General features: G+C 36.4%; 9 protein-coding genes across 9 annotated transcripts; 5 read left to right on the top strand and 4 right to left on the bottom strand.

Annotated features, from left to right (window-relative positions):
• Positions 1–1,575: 1,575 nt before the first annotated feature.
• On the bottom strand, positions 1,576–3,641 carry PHYBLDRAFT_117704 (hypothetical protein; the record flags this gene model as incomplete). Its single annotated transcript, XM_018428592.1, has 8 exons — positions 1,576–1,628; positions 1,748–1,869; positions 1,936–2,199; positions 2,282–2,386; positions 2,477–2,597; positions 2,704–2,911; positions 3,074–3,165; positions 3,422–3,641. 8 exons carry the CDS (start codon positions 3,639–3,641, stop codon positions 1,576–1,578), a joined length of 1,185 nt encoding a protein of 394 aa, XP_018286080.1.
• Positions 3,642–4,258: 617 nt separating this feature from the next.
• Positions 4,259–5,820, top strand: PHYBLDRAFT_150713 (hypothetical protein; the record flags this gene model as incomplete). Its single annotated transcript, XM_018432537.1, has 3 exons — positions 4,259–4,352; positions 4,550–4,707; positions 4,867–5,820. The coding sequence occupies 3 exons, from the start codon at positions 4,259–4,261 to the stop codon at positions 5,818–5,820; spliced, it is 1,206 nt and encodes a 401-aa protein (XP_018286079.1).
• An 816-nt stretch (positions 5,821–6,636) lies between these two features.
• PHYBLDRAFT_95433 (C2H2-type zinc finger transcription factor) lies at positions 6,637–6,881 on the bottom strand (the record flags this gene model as incomplete). Its single annotated transcript, XM_018443904.1, has 2 exons — positions 6,637–6,713; positions 6,785–6,881. Coding segments are annotated over 2 exons (174 nt in total), but the record flags the coding sequence as incomplete, so codon positions are not given.
• Positions 6,882–10,294: 3,413 nt separating this feature from the next.
• On the top strand, positions 10,295–10,904 carry PHYBLDRAFT_188782 (hypothetical protein; the record flags this gene model as incomplete). Its single annotated transcript, XM_018439561.1, has 3 exons — positions 10,295–10,414; positions 10,466–10,525; positions 10,622–10,904. 3 exons carry the CDS (start codon positions 10,295–10,297, stop codon positions 10,754–10,756), a joined length of 315 nt encoding a protein of 104 aa, XP_018286077.1. The 3' UTR covers positions 10,757–10,904.
• A 2,159-nt stretch (positions 10,905–13,063) lies between these two features.
• On the bottom strand, positions 13,064–13,591 carry PHYBLDRAFT_173530 (hypothetical protein; the record flags this gene model as incomplete). The annotated part of the gene is made up of 1 exon (XM_018437052.1): positions 13,064–13,591. The coding sequence occupies one exon, from the start codon at positions 13,589–13,591 to the stop codon at positions 13,064–13,066; it is 528 nt and encodes a 175-aa protein (XP_018286076.1).
• Positions 13,592–14,044: 453 nt separating this feature from the next.
• On the top strand, positions 14,045–15,702 carry PHYBLDRAFT_173529 (hypothetical protein; the record flags this gene model as incomplete). Its single annotated transcript, XM_018437051.1, has 5 exons — positions 14,045–14,105; positions 14,680–14,723; positions 14,795–14,936; positions 15,275–15,372; positions 15,502–15,702. The coding sequence occupies 5 exons, from the start codon at positions 14,045–14,047 to the stop codon at positions 15,700–15,702; spliced, it is 546 nt and encodes a 181-aa protein (XP_018286075.1).
• A 115-nt stretch (positions 15,703–15,817) lies between these two features.
• Positions 15,818–16,983, top strand: PHYBLDRAFT_173528 (hypothetical protein; the record flags this gene model as incomplete). Its single annotated transcript, XM_018437050.1, has 5 exons — positions 15,818–15,977; positions 16,297–16,503; positions 16,635–16,647; positions 16,708–16,754; positions 16,853–16,983. The coding sequence occupies 5 exons, from the start codon at positions 15,818–15,820 to the stop codon at positions 16,981–16,983; spliced, it is 558 nt and encodes a 185-aa protein (XP_018286074.1).
• A 132-nt stretch (positions 16,984–17,115) lies between these two features.
• PHYBLDRAFT_160206 (hypothetical protein) lies at positions 17,116–18,091 on the bottom strand. Its single transcript, XM_018434138.1, has 4 exons — positions 18,012–18,091; positions 17,811–17,938; positions 17,565–17,732; positions 17,116–17,456 (listed from the first exon to the last, which is right to left on the bottom strand). The coding sequence occupies exons 2-4, from the start codon at positions 17,881–17,883 to the stop codon at positions 17,293–17,295; spliced, it is 405 nt and encodes a 134-aa protein (XP_018286073.1). The 5' UTR covers positions 17,884–17,938; positions 18,012–18,091; the 3' UTR covers positions 17,116–17,292.
• Positions 18,092–18,197: 106 nt separating this feature from the next.
• PHYBLDRAFT_79356 (hypothetical protein) lies at positions 18,198–19,097 on the top strand. Its single transcript, XM_018443456.1, has one exon. The coding sequence runs from the start codon at positions 18,232–18,234 to the stop codon at positions 18,847–18,849; it is 618 nt and encodes a 205-aa protein (XP_018286072.1). The 5' UTR covers positions 18,198–18,231; the 3' UTR covers positions 18,850–19,097.
• The last annotated feature ends 307 nt before the right edge of the window (positions 19,098–19,404 follow it).

Here is a 19,404-nt window from a genome sequence, read left to right as displayed (position 1 = left end):
TAATACAGGCCGAGAATCATCACCAGGTAAAAATAAAATAAAATATAACAAAGAAATGATTAGGTGCCCCTTTATTGGTTTACTAGAGAGGGTTGGCCGCTTTTTCTTTCTTTATTTGTCTGTACCAAGTACTTACATGTGTATATGCTTTTGTTTGCTATCTCTACAACTTTACAGCCACAACTAATACGAGCGCTGCACCAGTTCCTCGCCCACCTCCTACTTTCAACAGACCACCCGTACCGCAAGCAAACAGCAATACGCTACCAAGATCTTTTACTTCACGCCCTTTTACAGCTCGCAACACATTCACGCCACCTAGTAATGCTCCGCCACCTCCACCACCTCCACCACCATCAGCTGGAAATAACAATACTCCAGCAACCGGTGGTCCTCCACCACCTCCACCTCCACCACCTGGAGCAGGAGGAATCCCACCATCTTTCAAGTCTTCGTTTGTACCATCCTTACCAGGCCGAGCACGATCGAACAGCTCTCCACAACGTCCTGTTCCTCCTACACCTCCACGCGCTGTACCAGCTCCACCTGCTAGTCCTACCCGGACACAGCCTATGATGGCTCCTCCTGTTAGACCAAGCCCGATGCGTCCTCACGCCAAGACATCCTTGGCAGTCCCCCCTCCTCTCCCACCAGGAAGACCTCGCTCAGCCTCGACTAATGTTACGCCTGCTGCTCCACCACCTCCACCACCACAGCTATCTGCAGCTCAGACAGTTGGTGGAGGTAATATTGGAAATGGTGCTCCCCCTCCACCTCCTCCACCTCCTCCACCACCTTCGATGGCTACAAATTCTAGGGTAGAGATTCCTCGTCCTCCAGTTGGTCGGGCTTCTGCAACACCATCAATCCCAGCACCATCTTTCCGACTTCCTACTCCAACTGCTCCTAATTTTCAGTCAAACAACAATTATTCTACACCTCCTCCTCCACCCCCACCCCCACCAGGACCTTCTAATGCCTATATTCCTCCAGCACCGGCTGCTCGCCTTCCATCTCCTCCGTCAATTGGTATTCCTCCTCCTCCACCTCCGCCATCCGGAGTGGGAATTCAGAGAGGTGCTCCTGGCATGGCCACACCACCTCGTTCCCCACTGCCTCCACCCCCCTCGCGACGTGTACAAAGTTTCAAACCATCGGCTCCATCCACACCGCGTGGAATCGTCTCCGATAATACGAGCTCTCCTGAACCACCTTTGACACAAGGTCGATATACATTTAGACCAAGTTCGGCTCTCCCTCAACCACGATCCTGTTCACATCGACATCATGTCTATCCGAGTGGAGCAATTAGAGGAAATGGCAAGTTTTTAAATTTTGTACAACAAAAAAAAATACATACATACATCTTACTTACCAATGTTTTATTTTTATAGCCTATTAAAACTAATACATGTCGCCAACGCAACCAAGAACCACAAATATAAACACAACCCATCCACTCATTTTACACACCTTCACCATCATATATATATATACTTTCACGCCAATTCTTTCACGCCCAAAAAAAATCATTGTTTTATAGCAACACAATAAAATTCACAGAACGTATGATGTTTATTTTTTTTGAGTCATGGAACTTTTGAGTTGCCCGCATGCAGCCATTATATCTATGATTGTAATCATTATTATAATTAGGGGGGGGGGGGGGGGGGCGAAGAAAGGGAGAAAGTTAATATTAGATAATTCTAAAGTGATAACGAAGTGTTTATTTTCATCATCTCTTTACCTTGGCCGCGTGGACGACGAACGGTACAATGCAAGCCGCCTCGGAGTACAACCTGAGCAAAATCTTCAATTTGCTGTGGTTTTGAGGTCAAATAGTTGCTTCCCGGCCATGGGTTGAAAGGACTTGATAAACAAATAAGAGAAAGAAAGAAAATAAGCCAAAATACAATTATTTCCTTCTCAACTTACATGAGATTTACATGGGCTGGTAATTGCTTTAATAACTTAACCAAGGTCCTTGCCTCGGCTATAGAATCATTCACACCGTCCAGCATCACGTATTCAAAGGTGATCCGCCTACCGTTATTACCCATCAGATTCGCATAGCTTTTGCAAGCGTCTAGTACCATTTCTAGTGGGAATGTTTTGTTGAGGGGTACAAGTACATCACGAAGTTCATTATTAGTAGCATGAAGAGATATGGCTAATGATACACCCAATTCAGAAGCAATTCTATAATTGATAAGAAACATTATATCAATTGCCACCCGTTATTTTTAAATATTATATTAGCTCTGCCGGTGATGGATCTTACTTTGGAATTAGCGGCACAACACCAGAAGTGGAGACAGTTATTTTTGATTTAGACCAGCCTAGTCCTTGTGGGTCTGTCAGGATACGGATAGCTTTGCTGACATGCCTGATAATTAAGAATGTTATAAATTGTCACAAGTTTATTGTAGGTTATATTATATTATTATTATTTTACTAAAGAAATATCTATATATACCTCCAATTGTAAAGTGGTTCACCTTGACCCATAAACACCATGTTAGACACTGTTCGCTTAGTATCCTGGCGCAATGGAAAGTCCCCCGAACGATGGGCAGCAACCATGTACTGACCAACAACTAATAGGTCGATATGAGCCAAAAGAGATCTTTAAAATATGATCCGGTTTCCTTTTTGGTCTTAATAATTTTTACTTTTACTCTTATTGTATTGTGCTGTATTTACCTTCGCTTGCTGTCAGACTTCTCAAAAGCTTCTGGGTACCTGTATGGCAGAAACTGCATTTTAATGAGCAACCAATCTGTGACGATACACACAAGGTCGCTCTTCTGCTCTCTGGGATCAACACAGTCTCTACGATTGCACCAGGTTCTCGTCGAGTATTGAAGCCAATAAGGAATTTTCGGGTTTTGTCTTCTGCCAGTTTGTCCAACTATAAATAACAAAGAAAGTTTTTTCTGTCAAAATTTGTACTCTTGATTCATTTCTTCTTCTTCTTCTTCTTCTTCTTCTTCTTCTTCTTCTTTTGGTCTTGATATTTTATAATTATAATAATAATATATTTTTAAAGAAAGAAAACTATACATAATTTTACCTCTACATCGCCATAATGAATAGTGTATTTGCTTTCTAATTCGGCTCGAAGGTCTTTGGACATATTTGAAAATTCACTAAAGGAGCTTGATCCTGATAGTTTAACAGACATTTTTATTTTTAATGTTTTAATTCTTATCATTAATATTAATATTATTAATATTATTGTTGTTTGTTTTATTATATTCATAATACTTACTACACATACTAAATGCTATAGACTACAGACTACAGACTACATATTTTATCACATGTGTATGGATGTATATATCTCTATCTTTCTATTAAAAGGAAATATGGTATACATTGCTTTTGTGTATTTATTAAAAATTATGCATAACTTTATTACCTTGTCTGTACATGTGATGCCACAGTTGAGCAGCTGTATATTTCTTGGAATTCTTGACATTCACTGTCAATTCCTTCTGGAGATCTTCTAATGACAGGCCGATCAAGTTTTTCTTGTTCAAGGGTTCAATAGACGGAGAAACAAAATTTGCAATCTCGGGTGCAATTGCTGAATAGTGTCGTTGGCCTAGACTAGGAATTCGGAAAACATGTTTTAACATTTCAAGAGATCCTTGTAATTTATAAGGTATTCTAAGTAAAGAATCCAAAAAAAAAGAATGAATATTTTAGAAAAAAAAGGTACAAAATGAGAAAATGTGACAGCGATTACTACAAAAGGAAAATGTTTAGAACACTTATTTTTTTATTTTTATTTTATTTTTTTTACTTTGTATTCCACATTTGCTTTACCTTCTTATCTTTCTCTAATGTCTTGATGTATTCATGTTCCTACGCCTCTCTTTATCTATCTCTATGTATTTGAGCTCCCAAAATTAAAGATAATTTCTGTACCTAGCTTAATTTATATATTTACGGAAAGAGACCATTTGGCCCAGGGTATATGTGTAAAAGAAGTCTATGATCATTGAAATAGTTTATTTTCTTTACTGTGAATTTGCATTTTAATTTAATTTAATTTAATTATTATTATTCTTGTATAATTTGACAGTCGGAACAACCATTTTTCCTAATTTATAAAGTACAATAATAATTTATACATTGCCAAGAGTACTCTGTATTAAAATATTATTATTAAAAAAAATTAAGACAATAAAAGGAAAGAGACTCGATTATTCAAAAAGAAACGATCAAATTCAAAATAAAACAAACATTTGACATGACCTTAAGGAGAGATTCGAAACGAAAGAGCACGACTGATAGGGATTCATTGAGACAAAAGCTAATGACAACAAATGAGGAAGACAAGGCATGTAGAACTAAGAAAAAATAAAAAAATAAAATAAACAAAAATAAAATCTTCCCCTTCATTTCTCTCCCACCTACCCCCTTCCTTCCTTTCCCTCCTCTTCTCTTTGCTTGTTTGATCGTCTGGTTTTTGGGTTTGGGTTTGGATTTGGAGATCGATCGATTGATGACATGCAAAAGTGCATTTAGGCCTGGACCCCAGCGTCTGTCCTACAAGCCAAAGTACAGTACAGGACAACACTAAGCGACGACTGTCTAGAGATTATATTCTCTTATTTCACCGACTGTCAAGAACTGTGTCAAATAGCATCCGTGTCTAGGCACTGGAGAGCAATCGTTACAGATACCAGAAGACAAGTCGTAAGTGGAACATATTGATATATTAAATCCTGTAGAGACTAGGATATATCCAAAGCAAAACAGAGCAAAAGAATAGTTGTGTGTTGATGTGTACATAAAAAAAACAAAATCAAGAATATGTTCTTTTATTATATGTATATATGTATATATGTATATTAGTGGCACCGTATACGTATGAGCAGGAGCTTCTTTATCAGCAAGATAAGATTTATTACTCGGAATCCATACGCTGTGACACATCTTGGTCAGACAAGAGTTCTTGAACTATACCACAACCTAGAAGACGAGGATGATGAAGTCAAAGACGCTAGCAACATGATGCGAGGACTACCACGTTTCCATAATCCGTTCGAAAATCTAAAACAGCTTTGGTTGGACGGAATGTATATTCAAGATATCATTTGCCTTCTACGATGGACCTCTGAGCTGTCCGTGATATGGTGTACCAAGATACCCTTCCATCAAGATTTTCTACAGTTCACCTTCTTTGAACGGCATCAGACCCTCGAACAGCTATGCATTGACTTTAGGTTTGAAACTATTTTTGACGGGGAGTTATTTTCCTTGTCCAGTACAGAAACACTTGTCAACCGGTTCCGTGAACGATCTAATGGGCTTCCGCCGAGCTTAAGAACGCTCAGGATAAGAAATATTGTGGATGATGTACTGGGCGATGATGTACTGGGTGATGAAATGATGCTTCTGGGGAAATATCTACCTTTCCAATTTATGCACAGTCTTCGGTCTCTTTCGATTGGGAGATGTGATGGCTGGATGGCTCGTGTCTGGCGAGAATGCTTTATACCCTGCAGTACAAACCTTGAGAACGTTGAATTGCTGGGGTTCGTAAAGTGTGATGATGAAGATGTTGAGGCAGCAAAGGCGGATTTTATCGCAAACATGAAGAGGCTTCGACGGTTTGAATTGATGGACTCTGAAGTAACACAAGCTGTGATGGATGGGCTTGGACGATTAAAGAAGGACCATCAGATTGGAATACAGACTTTTTCCAGGAATGGCCAGACACACTCCCGTGAAGGACATGAAGTGCCCTTGACCGACCTGCATCTCGGCTATGCTAATCACCTCACCCTTTGGCTCAGAGTCTTTTAATAAACATGCTGCATGTTTCTATTACTATTGCTATCTGTATTGGTTTCTTTTTTTGTACATAATATTCTACAAACGTCTTTTCTCTCTCTCTCTCTTTCTTTACCATTAAATAGATGTGTGATGTATGTGTATATTTAACAAGGGCGTCGTTCCATTTGTCAATGACTTGTTTATTAACTTTGTTGGATAAAAGGAGTTGGTTTTCTTTTTTGTTTGATAGGCTTTAATGATCCAGAATAGATAAAAAAGAGCGTGCAAATATAAAAATAAAACACACATAGACACAGAGCATACCAGTTGCGCGTGTCAGGGGTGTCAGGGTTCAAAGCACTTTATACACACAACATGGCTAAATAACAAAAAAGCCAAATGACAAGAGGAGGAATAATGTAGACAAGGTCAATGTAGACACATAAATGAAGAAATTGAAGAAATTGAAGAAGTTGAAGAGGTGAAATATAAAGAAGAAGAAGAAGAAGAAGAAAGGGAGAAATGATGCGGTAACGCTTAACATTAACATACATACAAAGATATAGATATACCTGTGTATGTGTGTATGTGTGCGATTGAATGCTTGTATGTAATATGTGTGGTGTAGTATGTTTCTTGAGTGTGTATGTTTCTTTTTTTTTTATATGTTCGACTTTTGTTGTATATGTGTTCAAGGTGTATTGAATAAGCTCATTATATGTAGTTTGGGACAAAGTTTGTAAAGGTGTGCCCACGTTCTACATTTGAACTGTTTTGTCCCATAGTATTATTAGATGCTGATGAACTCTTGTCTTTTCCGTGCATAACTTGACTTGTACTGTGGCGATGGATACGAATGTGCTGATTCAGATTGTCTGACCGAGAGAATCGCTTGTTGCAGTTTTGATAAGGACATTCGAAAGCTAAAGATACATATCCATTAAAAGACTGTCGACTTTTTTTTAATTTTTTTTCTTTTCTTTTTAATACTTACGTTTCTCAAGTGTGTGGATTGATCTGATGTGGCGCTTAAGATGCTCTGATCTCTTAAACACCTTGCCGCATCCAACAAATTTACAGGTGAACATACGAGTTCCATTGCTAGGGATGTTTGATACGCGTCTACCGCGTGACTGTGGAGTCTTCTTTTTGTCCTCGACCTTGACACTGGTTTCAGCGGTTGTTGAGGATGACCGAGGGGCAGTGTGTGGACGAGGGAGTTGTTGGAAGGGGCGCGAGCAAGACGACTCGGACATTGGAAAGACAGAGGAGAAGCAGAGCTCATTGATTGCACAGCTCTCGTTCTTGGATCCATGCGTAGACCCAGGTGAGAGTGGGATCAAAGGAGATACAGGGGTGACTGGCCGAGAAGTACAGAGATCCGCAAAACTTTGGATCATGGCTGTAGCAGGACTTGATTTGAGGCGCGTGGCTGGATCAGAGGAAGGATCGAATAGAGCATCTGTGGCGTGGATAGCCTGGTAATGGGCTTGTGAGCCAGGATCGCAGTAGGTTGCATTGAGGTGCATTGAATGGCGACTCAAGTAGTCGGAATCTACTCCAGAAGACATTGAGTGCATGGAAGAGGAGATAAGCCCTGGAGTAGGTAGGGTAGACAACATATGGGGTGCGGTCATTGGGCCAGACGAGTTCGCATGCATCTGGACGGTGTTCATAAACGACGCCTGACCGAGAGAGACCGTGCCAGACGCATTGAGAAACATGGCATCGGCCTGGCTCACACTAACCACTGATCCATCGCTTCTGTCGCTGTGGATGTTTTGGTAATCGTCGCTGTCATCGGACGGAGAGGAGGATGAGAGAGGGAGGTAGCATGTGTTGTTGGTGGTGTTGCTATTGTTTGTGGTGTTGCTGTTGCTGCTGCTGTGGTAGATTTGGGAAGAGTGATCAGAAAGCATTCCGGAAAATGTGAATTTTTGTCGGTTTTCTTCGTCTTCTCTCTTTATTTCCGCGTTCATGTAAGCCATTCTGTAGTCGTAAGATGGACTTGAGCTGAGAGTATTATCGGAATGAAAGATTGGCGATGGCTGGTGGCTAAGAGAATTTGGATTGACGAATCGCAAGATGTTGTTGTGGGAGTCGTGAGTGAGAGGATCCGGGAAAGATTGAACACAGGGGGAAGACATGGTGTGAAAAAGAATGGTGGTAATGGAAATGACAGTGAATGGGGTTCAAGGAAAAGGCTAGAAAGAGTGGATAAATACAAAGAAACGACAGAGCAAAAAAAAGGCTGTATTTAAGGGAGACGGGTTCAAAACTGTCATTGACTACAAAAAACCTATTGGCCAAAGGTACTATGAAAATGAGCCAGCAAATGAGAGTTATCTTAAAGTCTGATCGACCTTTTCTGAGCACACCGGGATAAGGAGAATCGTTCAATTTAGAATGAAAGTTTATGCAAACCAAAATGGGATTTTAAAATCGAGTCCAAATGTCAATTCGAGAACAACGATCGATAGACGGGTTTCTTGCTCTTCTTACTCTCGCTAGGTATTCTTGCCTATTACCGACTATTAAAATATATAAATATATAATAAAAATACAATAAAATCTAATTCAATACCATATAATATTTAGCCGTATACTGGACATCTTGTAAGTTCAATGGGAAGAAGGAAATTATGGTATGAATTCAGGGCAGAACACGAGGAATTGACAAAGATTCATCTTTTTCTCTATCTTTTTCTTTTCTCTCTCTATTACTTTCTTTCTTTATTTTATATATAAAGTATTTATATAAATTTGATCTCACTATTGCTCTCTAACACTATACAGGCTTTTGGGCTTTATTTCCCCTTTCTCTAACCCCCAACACGTTCCATCCTTCACTTGTTTTCTTCTCTCCTTGCGACGATCCTTCTCTATCGGTAAAGACCTTCTACCTCTACCTTTCTTATTTTACCTTGCTTTGATTTGATTTGATTTGATTTGCTTTGCTTTGCTTTACTTAACTTCTTTCACCTTTTTTTTTATATATTTTCTTTTTAATATCAATTCACAATTGGCTCAACTCGTGTTGACTTAAATAGATATATATGTATATGTATATGTATATGTATATGTATATGTATATGTATATGTATATGTATATGTATATGTACATGAACATGAACATGAACATGAACTTGAACTTGAACATATATATATATATGTGTGTGTGTGTGTGTGTGTCTGTATAAAATAAATTTTGTGGCCTAGTTTCCATTGATTGGTATTTAGCTTATGGATCTTCTAACCTAACAAATTGATTCTCTCAAAGTCCACATGGGCTATATATATATAATAATGATAATAAAGGATTAATATACCTTATATAACAAAATGAAAAAAAAATTAAGGCAAAAAATAAAAAATAAAAAATAAAAGAAGCCTGTCTACTATTTACACTTCGGAAAGGTAAGGATCGGAACGAGGTCAGGTTGCATGTGTCTTATCCGTGCGATCGTCTTACTGCCTCACATATTGTATACGCCGTGTTATTTCTCTGGATCCACCAAGAGCTACCTACGATATTGATCTTAAGAGAAATTATTTTTCTTTAAAACGATTATTCTTATTCTACTTGTAAATATAATTCTTATATTGCAATGTATGTAAGGACCTGTACAAATGCACCTCTTTAGAGGGCACAGTACTTGTGCCAATATATATTATATAATAGTCTTTTTTTTTCTTGCATATTATCCTGCCCTCTGTTCCGGCACTCCGTCTCATTAACCAAGCTAAAAGTCGCATGCATAGAACCAAGACTATATATATATATATATATAGCTATTATCCCGAGCGTTGTCTTTGGGAGTGCATACAAGTTGCAACAAAAAGTCAGTTTGAAATCTTTAATTGATTCGATTGTCCAATGTTTCCCTTTGGAACAATATTTTTATACACATTATAGTTTTACAATTCACAATATTACTGTCAAATCTAGAAATAATATCGTAATTATATTATATTATAGTATAGTATAATATAATATATTCCATTGCATTGTATTGTACTGTATTGTACTGTATTGGGTTGGGTTGGGTTGGGTTGGGTTGGGTTGAATTGAATTGAATTAAGTTGTGTATCAGGCTTATTTTGTAATAGACCACAAAAGCTTTAAATATCTTTCAAGAGGTCTGATTATTCAATACATACATACATAAAAATATACCAATAAAATAAAGACTATAATTGAATATAATGATGTAGGGACCAACGCTTGTCATACTATAACTGTGACTTGCTCGTCCATTTAACCGCCCTTTGACAGACAAAGGATAACCTTCAATCAGAACAAATACACAAACACATATAAATTCTATTTTCTTAACAGGCTTACACATCATATATACACATCGACTTTTAACCAAGTCCTCTTGTTCATAAACCAGAGAAAAAGAATCAATAAGAATCATACATATATACAAAGATATATAAATATAAATATAAATATACCCTATCTCTACCCTGCTTTGTACTGCATAATTTAATAACACTCATGAGTCAGCAGCCCAGAAGGTTTAATGACCAACAGATGGTCAAGGCTTTTTTGTCTGACAATTGCCTTTCTCAGTACTGTGAACGCATGATTGACGAAGGCTTCGATCAACTTCGATCGGTAAGGGAGTCAAATGAGAGTAGATTGAATACTAGACACTTTCATTCTTAGGTCTATGATGTCACAGAGTCTGATCTTGCAAGCATGGGTGTAAAGCGTGGACACCGAAGAGTAAGAAGAAATAGTATATATATATATATATATATATACATATATTTATATTTATGTATATGTATATGTGTTAAATAATTAAATAATTATTATCAGATGCTTCAAAAAGCTATTGCTGATGCAAAAGGAACTTCTCCTTCTTTGTCTGTTGATACCGACAAAAATGGGCCCGGAAAATATATGGGCGAGCATTCCATGTTGATTCGCTGGTTACAGTCAACTCAATATTGAGTCTTGTTTTTCTTTTCTTTTATATTATCCCCCTCAAAAAAAAAACAAAAAAAAAACAAAAAAAAAACTCATTTCAATATTGAAAAGAGTAGACAAATGAAAGTACAAGAAGTATATCAAATTAATAAAGAGAAATAATTGCCAACACACACTATCCACTTATTCATTGATTCATTCATTGACACGAACAACTTGACTGTGTATGCTATATATGTATATGTAATGTATATGTATATTAAAAATATATATTTGATAATTAGATAACCAATACTTTTTCCCACAAGTATTCGGGGCCCTTTAATTATTATTGTTATTCTTTATTCTTTATTACCATTTTCTTTTTTGCTTAAAGAGGTCAAAACATGTCCTTTACAATTCACATGGTATATTGTCTATGATCCTCTTCTTCTTGTTGCTGCTGATAATTATGATGATGATGATGGTGATGATGATATATCTTTATTTTCTTTTATTAGACTTTATTCTTACCCCCCCTTTTTTTGTTCTCCCTATTTCTATCTATTTATTTCATTCAATACAAGGAGGTAGAAATATATGAAGAGACGAGTATGGTTAAATATACTCATGTCCTGTACCTTGGTTGTAAAAACAAGTGAACAGGTACAAGCTAAACTCATAAAGAGAATAAACTAAACAAAGAAAAGTGAGTCCTTCCAACTCTTACCAAAATACAATGTCAGTTTTATTGTTCTTTTCTGTGGAATAAATCCGTATCTTTATACACATAGTAGTTTATATTTAGTAAAGTGATAATTATATCATAATATTGAGACAAATATTGACCTTTGACTATTGTTAAAACATTGTTTGTCTGTTTAAATATATATATATATGCGTGTGTGTGTGTGTGTGTGTATCGCAGTGCAGTGCAGTACGGTGCAGTATAATATTATGCTTTGGAACCTAAAGCCAAAAACAGATAGGTACATGATCAATTAACTTACACTAAGGGTGCTCAATCAGACTCTACGTAGAAATCCAAATTTTGTTCATTGGCCAAGTATATTACTATGGATAAGGACACTAAAATTCAAAAGAGAAGAAAAAGTATAAATCTTGTGCTAGTTTGTTATAGCCTTAGTGTACCGAGCCTTTAAGCTATGTTTATAAGATATTGAAGTCTCACTAACAAATCAAAACCTTCAACTCCTTGCAAATAACAACGTAAAGGTCGTATAAGAAAGGATTTATGACATACATATAACAAAGTAAAAAAAAAAACAATCAGAGCAATGTATATTTCCATATTTGTAAACTTTATGTCGCTATAAGAATATTAGTCCAATAATATTTTTGCGTCATTTAAATATGCTATATAAAATCTGGTTTCTTGCCCCTCCTAAATTAACAAAACTGTCAAGCTTAAAATGATAGATTTTGCTTAAAGTAATCCTACCAATTATTGTTCGTTTGTGTAGTAAGCATCACAGATACGGAAATATACATTGCTCTGATTGATCTAGTTTTTACTTTGCTATAGTTATATACAGAAATCCTATCTTATACGACCTTTATGTTGTTTGCAAGGAGTTGAAGGTTTTGATTTGTTAGTGAGACTTCAATATCTTATAAACATAGCTTAAAGGCTCGGTACACTAAGGCTATAACAAACTAGCACAAGATTTATACTTTTTCTTCTCTTTTGAATTTTAGTGTCCTTATCCATAGTAATATACTTGGCCAATGAACAAAATTTGGATTTCTACGTAGAGTCTGATTGAGCACCCTTATGGTATATGAAGAAAATATTAATTATTAGAGAGTGGAGATGTATTAATATTCTTTAAAATTAAGGGTGGGAAGAATGAAGATGTTTCTTTTTTTTTTATGAATCGTATTGTAAATCTTGCCAGTAAAATAGCCATAAGTCCGCCTTTTTTTTTCATAGTAGGTAGTCATGAAAACGATCACAGGTACTTTTTTTTTATCACTTTGTGTCACAAGAACTAGTTATATATGGATAGTTATATCCAGGGTTTGAAAAAGAATGTAACCATGACCACAGACCACAGACCACGGACCACGGACTAGAAAGATCAAGTAGATAACCTATACTCAATAGCTTGTAGTCAGCCCATGACTTTTAGGTGTATAAATACATATACACAATAGGGAAATATTGTTCATGATCATATGTGTGAGTGTGTGTGAGTGTGTATATCTTCAAAAATAAAATAAAGAATAATACAGGCAAGATCTAGAGTCATCAGGTGATTAGCACTGTAAAAGGATCAAAGAATTTCTATTTTATTTTTAATAATATTAATTATGAAAATAGTAATAACATCAGTAAGGTGTACAGGGTACTGGAGTATGCCATTGGTTTTGCTGCTCAGAAAAACCATCACTCCAGGTGTCGGTTGATATGGTGCTACTTAAGAGGGGAGTGAGAGGAGATAGAGATGCTAGAGGAGATGATATAGTATGTGGTGTGTGTTGAAGAGTTGAGCTAGTAAAGGCCGTGTGATCAGACCTATCCCCCCAGACATCGGGCTGCATCACACGAGAGAGACGGTATTTGACCCCAAGATAGCTGAGGTAGTTTGATTTTGGAAACACTCTCACCCTTCGTACGCTCGGGAAATTCGAGTCGTTAATGTCGATAAATGTGCCTCCTACACTCAGGGTCTGCTCTAACTTGTGCTGATTGCTCGGATCAAACGGGACCCACTTGGCCTTCATGAAAACAAGCCATGTAAAATAATTGTTGGAAGAATGATAAGAATTGCTGGTTGTGGTTGGAGTAGTGCGGTCTCCTGATTTTTGTAGTGTGAGTTCAAAATGATAAGGATGATTGCGAATAGTGGCCGTCATAGTAAGTTCATCGCAAGTCTAAAAATGATAATATATATACACGCACATATATATATATATGAGAATAGATATATCTATATATATATATACACACAGTATAATGTATATTTAAATATGTATATTGAAAAATCAAATCAAATCAAATAAAAAGAAAAGAAAGGAAAGCGAAAGAGAAAGAGAAAACTGATTCTTACTTTTTATATATGTAATATATTCTCAAGCATGTCCAACTAAATGAAAGAAAGAAAAACATGGTTCCACACACACACAGATATATATATATATACACGCGCATACACTCACACACATAAGAGCGCCATTTTTGTGCTAGTTGACTGACAAGGTAAACCAACCATGGTGTGTGGTCTCAATGGGATATTCGTCGTACAATATCAACACTCACTGGGCAAAATCATAAAAGAGTTAAAAAGATGATGGAGAAATGATACCATTATGGACGTTATAACTATTACAGAAACTTTGCTTAATTCAATTATTCTCTTTGAGACACAGTGTAAATCAAACAACTGCTATAAACACACACACACAGAGAGAGATAGAGAGATAGAGATAAAGAAACAAAAGGGCATTGATACAAGAATATACTTTATCAAAACAATTTTTTTTCTGTTTACAAGTTTTATAAGTTTTAGATTTCTGGACCCTTTCTTAAAGCAAACAAAAAAAAATAAGAACATGTGAATTCAGTTGCTTCTTGATCACTGATGATCTCCAGACTAAAATAAGCCTGAAACCAAAAAGGCAACCCTAGGTTGTGATCTAATGTATTGTACAGTATGAGAGTGAACCAGAACCTCGACACAATTATTCACAATTGGGTGGCTGTTTAAGAATACACTTTTTTTTTCAAATGTGCGCACAATGTTACATAATATATATTATATATATATAGGTGGGTGTATTCAACTTTAAAACAGCAAACATAATCCAAACAGGATTAATAAGATTGGTAAATTGGCACAAAAAAATTGCTCTTTTTTCATTTTTATTTTCAAAAATAAAAGGAAGAGCCTTGAATTGGCGTATTTGTTCTATTAAATGATCTTGACTATGATTATTATATCAAGGCAAGACTGAAACAGTTGACATAAGAAACAAAGTACCCAAGACGGTACGTTCCGAAATGAGTCACTAAAAACACAAGCACAATATTCGACAAAACCGTCTTTCTTTATTAAGTAGTGTTATTTGTTTACTGGCTTAAAACAAAAAGGAGTCAGAGTCAGAGATAGAGATAATGTATGGCCTAATATCACTCATGTGTTTTCTGTAGCTGTAAATAGAAAAATCGATATTTGCCCTTTCAAACCAACGTCAAACTCAGGTGTTTGGCCGCGGCATTTAAACATTATGTGAAGACAGAAAGATACTTCTTTCAAAAAAATATATAGGCTATGAATTATGGCTACTGGAATCCGGCGTGCTTTTCATAAAATTGTGTGCAATTTGGCCTACAAAGATTTGTATTTTTCTTCTTGGTATTTCTCACGCACCTACTGCCACATTACGCGAGAAAAAGAAATGCTGTTTTATGGCTGATTCTTACCAAAAATCCACTTTCCCACCCCCGAGTTTAAACTCTTTTTACTTTTTTTTTCCTACAATGTAAATGATCAATATGTGTATGTGGTTAATTATATACTATATTTTCACCTATCAAAGTCATATATGATAACTACTTATACGAAAAAGTCTATAAAAAGACAACCCGATTGACAGGCAAGAAGTTCAAACCTTACGCACATTTGTCTTTTTCTCTTGTAAGTACTCCATTGACTGACCTACAGTATATACACTCACCCAATATCTTAGTATATTATTCCTACCAATTTGAGCTTTTAAAAGCACCATCCGAAGCCTCAAATATCTACTCCTTTGTGGATTAAAAGACATTGAACGAGGATACTCCATTTCAAGTCCTTGCTGTCAAGGCAAAAAGGCAAGCAACCGGATGGAGTCCAGAGTTATTTAAACCCTTAAAAGACCTGGTCACTAAAGTCTATACAATTTCCATACCAACCTATGCACTTAGCAAGTATATATTCCTTGCCGACCTGGCACGCGACCCATCCTTCGACATTAACGGATAGATTAAGAAAGATGTTTTTGTTGGTGCCTTTTTGCTGTTGATCTTTCTCAACACTGCCTCCTGCTATATAACATATTGAACAAAGTGGAATTGGGAGTTCGTTTATCAACACGGTTATGACTATGCTGCTACAAGTTCTTTCATCCTCGATTCCGTTTAAGCAAAACAAAAGTCAAACCAGCAGCCAATATTTCTTTCGCAAGCTTCACCTCTCCTCCTATATTAACCAATCCAATGTCAGTGAGCATATAGCAAGCAATATTAGCGTTGAATTTGGTTGGTCTTCTGTATTGATGGTGAAAAACTGGTCTGTACCTCACAGCTAATACCATAAACCAATTAAGGGTGTAGCAATGAGATTTGATGTTTGTTTGATTGATAAATTTAGTACTTTCAAGTACTGTTTTTGTGGACTCAGCCTTATCTTTCAACCTTCAAGCAAGTCGAGAACTCTTAGTAATATCACCATACTCAAATGCCAACTGTAGCCTGCCACAGTCTTCTAAGGTAATATTATAACCATCATTATTTTTGTTAAAATTTTGCAATATTTTTTATAAAGAGTTCTAAATACACTGATTCAATTTTTTTTCAGACATAGCTTTGTTAGGCTTTGAGAATCGTTTATGTAATAGAGACCTTGTTGCTGTCTTGAGCTCCAAGAACATCCTTAACCAATTGCGATATTGTGGGACGATTCCTGATAGGTTGGACCATGTTCACCAGATTAAAAGTACCATGAGACCAAGAGAGAATGTTCCAGACGGTCATCGTGTGGGGCAAAGGCTGCTAGGCTCCAAAAGTATACCAATAACAAGAAGAATAATATGGATTTTCTGACCTGGTTATCGCTTCATTCACAAGGTGACTTGTGGTGAGTCATTGCATTATTTGAATAATTTAGAATATTATTACTGTACTACATGGGGGAAGGGGAAAGGGGAAGGTAAGGGTGAAAGGAAAGGGAAAAATACTTTGCATTAATTACAAAAAAAAACATTGTTAGGCAAAAGTGGGGTATTGAAAAGGTGCCTCTACTTTTGAGCTACAAAAGTAAAGAAATGTGAAAAATTGAAATTGAAACATATAGAAAAAATGCTTACAAACGACTGCTTAATTTTGATACCCAATACTTAATTATGAAAATTTAGATCAAGATATATTGTTGTGTATTGGAACTAGGAACGCATTAAATATTATTATAAGATCCTTGAAAATCCTTGCATATCAGTCTAGCAATAGAAAATGTACCTTCTATAAGAAAAAACTTATATTATGCTAATATTATGTGCTATTGATTTTATAATAAAGATACCTGGATCACTAGCTTGGAATTGTTAAAAAAAAACGTTATTTTTCCGAATCAATAATTAAATTGTACTAATGAAGCACTAAACTCAAGAATATAAGAGAGGATTGTTAGAAGGTATAATTATTTTAATTACTATTCTCATTCAAAAGCTTGTATATATAGAAACAGAAATAGAAACGGTATCGCCAAGGTACTTTCGTCTTGCAGAAATATTGAATATTCAATGTACATGTTTGGTAAAAAAAAATGGGGGGGGGGGGTTTATTTTCAATGTATTACTCATTCTTCCATAGACTGCCCGTTGTTGGTTGGCTTCACGGAGGTGGGTAAAGGTGGAACTCCATTGTCACCTTCCTCTTCCATATCTGTGTCATGGCGCAGTACGTTTCCCATGTTGTAGTGCATAGCTCTCTTCTTTGCGAATTCATCGTGTTGTTTTTTAGCTAAAGTTGATTTTAAGCGAAATTACTTTGAGTTAATTATCTATGTATCTTGTTTATGTTTTGCCTGTTCATTATACTCAAAATACAAAACAAAACATATTAACTTACTTTGTTCATCTTCTTCTTTGTCATCTGAATCCCAATCATCATCACTAAGGTATACACGTCGTCCCTTGCGACTACTTGAGGTACTGGATCGATCAGACTCATTTCCAGTGTCTAATGAAAACTCTTCAGGTTCCTCATTGACAGCTTTTCCCTCATAACCAACATCAGCTATTTTTTTTTTCAAATAATTTAAAATGTCAATAGGGTGCTTTTTTTTATAAAGAAAAAGTAATAATATTTTTGTACCTGGCATATTAAGTACTTCGTCTGTCTCATGGTTATAGTGAATGTATGGCGTCTTTGGTTCATCTACTTTCATGGTAGCATCCTTTTGCGCCTCTGTAAGTTCCAGATTGGCTTCATCCCATTTCAGACTGTTGATGACAAGGAGAGGAATATAATATAATGTGTTAGATGAAGATATATTTTATTAGTGATTGATATTACTGAGGATCGATGTTGTTTCGGGGTGTTTGGTTTGGCTTCTTAAGAATGCCTCTTATTGGTTTTGCCGTTGTTGGACTGTCCATGACGATAGTGAAGATAGAATAGAACAAAGAACTTCAAGGAAAGAGAAAAAAATTAGAGTCATTTACTCGCTACTGCATAATGTGACGTCAGTAAATCCTTTGCTCCACTTCTTGGTTAGTTTATTCCACTTTTTGACATGCTTACACTTGCTCTTGGTTATATATCTGTGCCAGTTGCAATCGAGGCATCTGTACGCTCTAATGTCACACCTGCAAATCCATTCCCATGGACTCTTGGTAACACCCTTTCGATCGCCTGCTTTGTGAGCAAACCGCCGACATCATATCCCACCGTAGCAAAACACATTCTTGGGATCCCTCCAGATGCCACCCGGGCTGATCAAGAGTTATTTAGTTTAATATCCTCTTCGCTTAATGCACAATCTCAACAACGTTTGTGGGCAATGATCATTCTCCAAGATGGACTAGTTGGTGTCTTGAGCTCAAGTAATGCAAGCAAGCTTGTCCTTCAGATTGTCGAACCTACTGCATGCCTCCCGTACCCACTACCAAGCTTTAGTCCTCAAGCAGCCAATTTTGGACCCAAATTGTCACAAGAACAATTGATGGGATACCCTGTATATATTCAGCAACTGTGTCAGCAGTGGCCAGATCCAGCTGCGTCTGCAAGCCTTCATGCGGTGGCCCAAGAAGTTTATCAAATCGCACTCCTGTATGGTTACTGGAACCTTTGGCGCGTAGTAGTCGGAATTTGTGAACGATTTGGGATTGATCCTCAGAAATTGATCGCCTAAAAAAAACCAAGGAAAAAATCCTCCCTTGTTTTGTCGTTATTCATTACGATATACTGACCGCATGCGTAACCTTGCCATTTTCCATTATTGATATTTAAGTTAATTCCGCATTATCTTCACTTCACTTTTATCACTTTACGAAAATCTAGCTTTATTTCTATACATACATGCACATACATATATACGTGTGTATGTGTGGTGTCATATATAATAATTGTAATGAATAAATAGAGGAATATGTATAAAGTATATACGAGTAAGGAAAGGGGATTGATTGAGTCAAGGGTAAAGGAATGTAATTCAAAGGGGATGAAGTGGAGTTTAGATGTCATAAGCCTGTCATCTTACTGTTCAATTTATCTCACGTCTTATGCTTTAATTTTTTTTTAAAAAAATAAACACAAACATAAAGCAAAGTAAAATTCTTGACTCTCTTCTTTCTTCACTTTGTCATATACACATTTACACAACTACATACACAATATCAACTTGTAATCATGGCAAACACTATTCAACAAAATGCACCTGTAGTAATAATGCCGTCTTTAACTGTCC

The sequence above is a fragment of the Phycomyces blakesleeanus genome (genome assembly GCF_001638985.1).
Source record: "Phycomyces blakesleeanus NRRL 1555(-) unplaced genomic scaffold PHYBLscaffold_26, whole genome shotgun sequence".
NCBI lineage: Eukaryota > Fungi > Mucoromycota > Mucoromycetes > Mucorales > Phycomycetaceae > Phycomyces > Phycomyces blakesleeanus.
Note: the sequence above shows the minus strand (reverse complement) of the source record. Positions and strands in the feature narration are given on the sequence as shown.